Below are 5041 nucleotides of genomic sequence, written 5' to 3'. Positions count from 1 at the left end.
AAGTAAAATTTTCTATGACCTATGTTCTTGTATAGGTGGCCTTCAGTCTACACTGAGATTTGTCTCCTGTGGAATACACAGGAATACAAATATACAATAAGCTAAGAGCACCTCCAAAAAAAATTTTCTAAAATTTACTCTCTAAATTATCATTTAAAGAGTCATTTGAGTAAAATTCGTTTTCTATATTTTTGTACCCTTCAACAGCTTTTCTATATCTTGTGTACACTCTAGAGAGTCATTATCGCTCTTAGTCTTTGACTAGCGAAAAATCTGGAATAGAGGATATCTATATTTAATTTGAAGATCTAATTAAAGAGGCTCGTTGGGGGTATTTTTTTCACCAAAATCTCTATTCCTATAAATTAGATAGGATATAAAGAATCTCTTGGAGATGATCTAACAATAGTCTTAGGCCATATTTGGATTCATTAGCCGATAATAGTGCTAGCTAATATGAGCTAGCTAACTATTGGCTAGCTACTTAATTATTATCTAGGAGGGTGTTTGGATACACAGCTAATTGACAAGGTTTATATTGTTGGTCCACCTGTTAGCTGCTATTATCTCATTTGGTCCATCTAGTGAGATAGTTGTTATCTATTAGCTGCTATTATCTTATTTGGTCCAACTAGTAAGACAGTTGTTATCTTTTAGTCCAGCTAACAAGTAGCTATCTATCATCTATATCTGTTTTGGTAAAAAAGATAATTATTTTTTTTGAACCAAACAAGGCCTTATACAACCCTGTACAAATCTCAATGGATATCTACTATTATTATACAATGGTATTACATCAGCACAACAGGCCCACGCGAGGAAAGATGTTCGCTCGCGGGCTTACCGTTACTGGACCGCGTGTGTTTTCACACCATATACAACGCGCAGGTGGTGTCCTCCAGCGCTCCGCCAGGTCATACATATCCTACCAAACGCGTCGCTCCCCTTCCTCGTGCTGTGATGTGAGCGTCGTGGGGAGGAAGACGATTTCGAGGGAGGCAAAGGTGAGCTCGCCCGCTCCAAGCACCCATTCATCATTCGTGTTGTTTCGAGGTGCCGGAGCTCTTCCCCCCCTCCTCAAAATCTGTGGAGATTTGAAACCATTTCGTCGCTCACGATCGAACACGTCAGAGGTTTTGCAGGATCGTAGCGCGGCCGGCGTTCGTCGGCGGAGTTGGCGTCCATGGAGAGCACCGCGGGGCCGAGGAAGAGGCAGCAGGCCGCGTCGGGCTCTGGATCCGTGGCCCCGCACTTGCCCGAGGAGCTCGTCCGGAACATCCTCCTCTACCTGCCTTCCAGGTCCATCCACCGCTGCCGCGCCGTTTGCAAGGACTGGCTCCGGATAGTCTCCGACCGCGAGTTCGCCGTTGACCACCACCGCCTCCAGCCGACGCTGCCCCTCGCCTCCTTCCTCCGCGGCGCCGCCAGTACCAAGGCGGAGACGGAGACGGAGACGAGCCCCGTGGACTGCTGCGTCGACGCCTTCGACCTCGGCGCCGCCGGCAGTTTCCGTCCGGTCGTCCGGTTCACCGACAAGGAGGAGCAGTGCGGCGCCGGCGCCGGCGGCTTCCACATCCTCGGCTCCTGCGACGGCCTCCTCCTCATCAGCTTCGAGGACCACTTCTACGTCTGCAACCCGGCGACGCGCCAGTGGACGTGCCTCCCGACGCCGCTCCGCGCCTCGTGGTTCGCCGGCTTCTACCGCCACGACCCCACCGGAGAGTACCGGGCCTTGTTCTACCGGGACCAGTGGCCCGGCGAGGACTACTACATCATGGTGCCGGACTCCAGGAGAGGGAGGGGAATCGGCCTGCCGGCGGAGAAAGATGGGTACAAGTTCAGAGGACAGCCGTATGGCCCGCCGGTCCTGCTCCGCGGCAACCTCCACTGGATGCCGCGGCAGACGGAAGGCTACGGGATACTGGCGTTCAACACGACCACCGAGGTTCTCACGGTTATGTGCCCTCCTGTGGTTCGGGAGCACATGTCGTTGGTTGCGGTGGGTGACGAGCTCGCCATGGTTAGCTGCGGCAACAATGTCACAATGGTCGAGCTCTGGCTTCTCAAGGATTACGAGAACGAGATCTGGGTCTGCATGCACCGGATCCGGCTGCCGGCGGTGAAGGTCAGCACCTTCTCGTTCGATGAGTTGTGGCGTATGTTCTTCATGTCAGAAGAGGGAGTTGTGATAGTCACCCCAGAGCAGAAGCTGGTGCACTATGACATGAATGGGACTCTGCTGGAAAGCTTCCCTTGCGATAATGGCCGCCATCTCAAGATTGCTCCGTATACCTTCAAGGAAAGCCTCGTTCGGCATGCGTTCTTTGAGATACAGGATTGCAATGCCGGTGATCATGAAGATGAACCCGAGCCACCGCCTTTCTTCCAGGGGCTGTAGGCTCGGTGGTGACCTCCTGTGGACCTTGGTTGGAGTTGATGTCGATCGATATGATCAGCAGTTCATGCTTCAGATCGATCGATATTACAACCTCGGTAGATGAAGTGAGAGTAAGCTAGCTTTTCTTCTGCGTCTCTTTTTATGTTCATCAATAATGTCACTATGTTTGTCTCCTTGATGGGAGGCGGCATTGTGCAAACTGATTCCCATCTCTCATTAGTTTGAAGTTCCAAAACTATTTCTGTTGCAGTTTTGAGTATATTCCTGAACATTTGTTAATGTAAAACGCTGAGTTCGTGCTTATTGCAATAATGCAATGTACTTTCTGGCCATGGTGGCAGCTGTTCGATTTATTTTCAACTATTGTACTATTTGATCTAGATGTTGTGTCTCCAGTATTTACCGCAGTTGTTTGATAATTGATGTATTTAGCGCATTTGTTTGATAGATTATTCCATTATTTGATCTAGATGGTTTGCCTCCAGTATTTAGTGCATTTGTTTGATAACGGATGTACTTAGAGCGCGCATCTGTTTGATAATGGATTCGAAATGGAAAAATTCTTGTCTATGTTCGTTGGATTTATGAAGCGAAGAGCTACTAGCGATGCCTGCCCTCTTCTTCTTTTTCCACTTTATTAACAGTAATTTTGCTCGTGTTGTTTATTTAACTGCGTATCTTTGGTGTGGCGCTGGACACTGTTTCGTACTAGCTGTGAAAGTTATTTTCCCTAGTTGGTGCCTGATATAGATTCAGGTTTGGAAGCTGGCACGTGACCAGTAATATATGGAAACTGCCATCTAGGTTAATTATTGTTTTTATCTTAATCTCAATCAAAGTAGTAGTAAACAAGTAAACGATCATGGTATATATGTATTTGTTTGACTGATACTAATCATGTAAAACCTGGACAATCAACTGCATATAGCACTAATCATGTCATATGTTGCTGCTTATGTACCATGCATGGAACCTAATGTTTGAACATGTGTATTTGATTGGCAATTGTTATGGATTGGAATATGTGTTTTCTTCTTTTCTTATAGAAAAAAAAACTATGTTTAGCTTCAGTTGGTTAAATTTGTCCTGAACTTGCAATCCTACACCATCAGCATATATTAGGTAGATAAGCTTTTAGAGACATTTTTATTTTATTACTCAAGCTAGTCTTGAGGGTGACATGAAAATGAATACCGTTGTGTTGAATTTGAGCTAGTTATGTTTGCTCTATATCTCAGTTCCTCCTGTTTTGCGACGCTTACAATTTGAGAATTGAGATCGACGTCGTTTACCTGTGTATGTAATGTGTTTTTATTTATCGTATGTTTCTGATATGAGATAATGTTTGTCATGTTCTATTCTATTTGTGCGGTGCGCTCTGTGAGTGGACTCGCACCTGACGTCCTGACTCTCAGCTTCTAGTATCTAGAGTTGCTTGTGTTTTCTCCCATTCATTGCTAGGTTTTGCAGTAGCATCGATGAATTCCAGAGAAACGACACTGCAGCAATATAATGCTAGCTGTCCTCCTCTGCACATAGCTAGCGTTGCTAGTTTATTCCTCCTCCTGGCGCAGCGCGCGGCGGTGCACATAGCTCCCGGCGCGGTAAACTAGCAACGCCGCGCGCGGAGTCCAACTCCGCGTCGGGGACCTCAGCCTGGCGCAGCGCCGCGCGCTGCTGGACCGCCTCGTGGGCTCCGTCGACCGGGACAACGAGGGGTTCCTGCTCAAGCTCAGGGAACGCATCGACCGGTACGTATACGGACGCGCGTGCTCATTGTTCTCGCTTGATCGTGCTCGAGCTGGCGCTCACATTTCGGAGTGGAGAGAGATCTAGAGAGAGTTCATGTTCATCGACTGATGACTTCCGTCACGGATGTCGTTGGAGCTGTGCTCTTGATTCCCATTCTACATCGCACTCGCACTCGCACTCCCACTCCCACGTCGGTACTCTAATTGATCGCAGTACCAACTGCGAATCAGTTGGCTTCTATTAGGGCTAAGGGAATGAGTACTAGTTAGAGGGCACAACAAAAAAAAATATTAAGTAGTATTTACTAACATGTGGTATTATTAAATGCTAAATAGCAGGTTCTATATATATGTATAAACAAAGAAATGTAATAGCGCTACACATTTTGAATACCCCGCTCAAAATCGTGGCTAGAGCATAGTATTGAATTTTTTTTACTGCAATGTGTCATGGATTGTGTTTAGGCCAAAGCAAAGATATTTTAGGGGTCATGCTTAGACCAGCACGATACAAAGACGTGCCAACATGTCATGGGTTGTGTTTAGACCAAAGCAAAGACTTACCATGCCATATCGGTATGCTCGACATGTCTCGTGTGCCTAGAGGTCACGATCTGAAATGGGACGAAGGACGAGAGGACCGCATCGCCTAAGTCCCACCTCTAGCTTGAGAAAGGACGTCTGGTATTTGGACCGACCTCGGTGGGCAAGAATCTTGCTCAGTTGCTCTAACCGTACCTGGATGAAGTTTGTTGGATCCATGAGCAATCGGGATTTTGTCGTGAGGAGAAATCTAAGATACATATAGTAGCTAGGAACCGTCACATCATTTATTATATCTTCTTGTTAGAAGTTGACATTGGTCCTTAGGATCCACGATCGTGCCGGAAGT

At 47.0% G+C, this 5041-nt stretch overlaps 1 protein-coding gene across 2 annotated transcripts; it reads left to right on the top strand.

The window, feature by feature from the left end:
* Positions 1-968: 968 nt before the first annotated feature.
* LOC136521472 (putative F-box protein At3g49980) lies at positions 969-2398 on the top strand. 2 transcript variants are annotated; one of them, XM_066515221.1, is made up of 2 exons: positions 969-1004; positions 1143-2398. In XM_066515221.1, the coding sequence occupies exon 2, from the start codon at positions 1184-1186 to the stop codon at positions 2396-2398; it is 1215 nt and encodes a 404-aa protein (XP_066371318.1). In that variant the 5' UTR covers positions 969-1004; positions 1143-1183. The 2 variants fall into 2 exon arrangements, with proteins under 2 accessions (XP_066371318.1, XP_066371317.1); XM_066515220.1 differs by having other exon boundaries at positions 976-1004; positions 1132-2398.
* The last annotated feature ends 2643 nt before the right edge of the window (positions 2399-5041 follow it).

The sequence above is a fragment of the Miscanthus floridulus genome, chromosome 18 (assembly GCF_019320115.1).
Source record: "Miscanthus floridulus cultivar M001 chromosome 18, ASM1932011v1, whole genome shotgun sequence".
In the NCBI taxonomy this organism is placed as follows: Eukaryota; Viridiplantae; Streptophyta; class Magnoliopsida; order Poales; family Poaceae; genus Miscanthus; species Miscanthus floridulus.
Note: the sequence above shows the minus strand (reverse complement) of the source record. Positions and strands in the feature narration are given on the sequence as shown.

What these genes read in the sequence shown, in the direction of transcription:
- LOC136521472 (XM_066515221.1), top strand. Translation starts at nt 1,184, where the DNA reads ATGGAGAGCACCGCGGGGCCGAGGAAGAGGCAGCAGGCCGCGTCGGGC.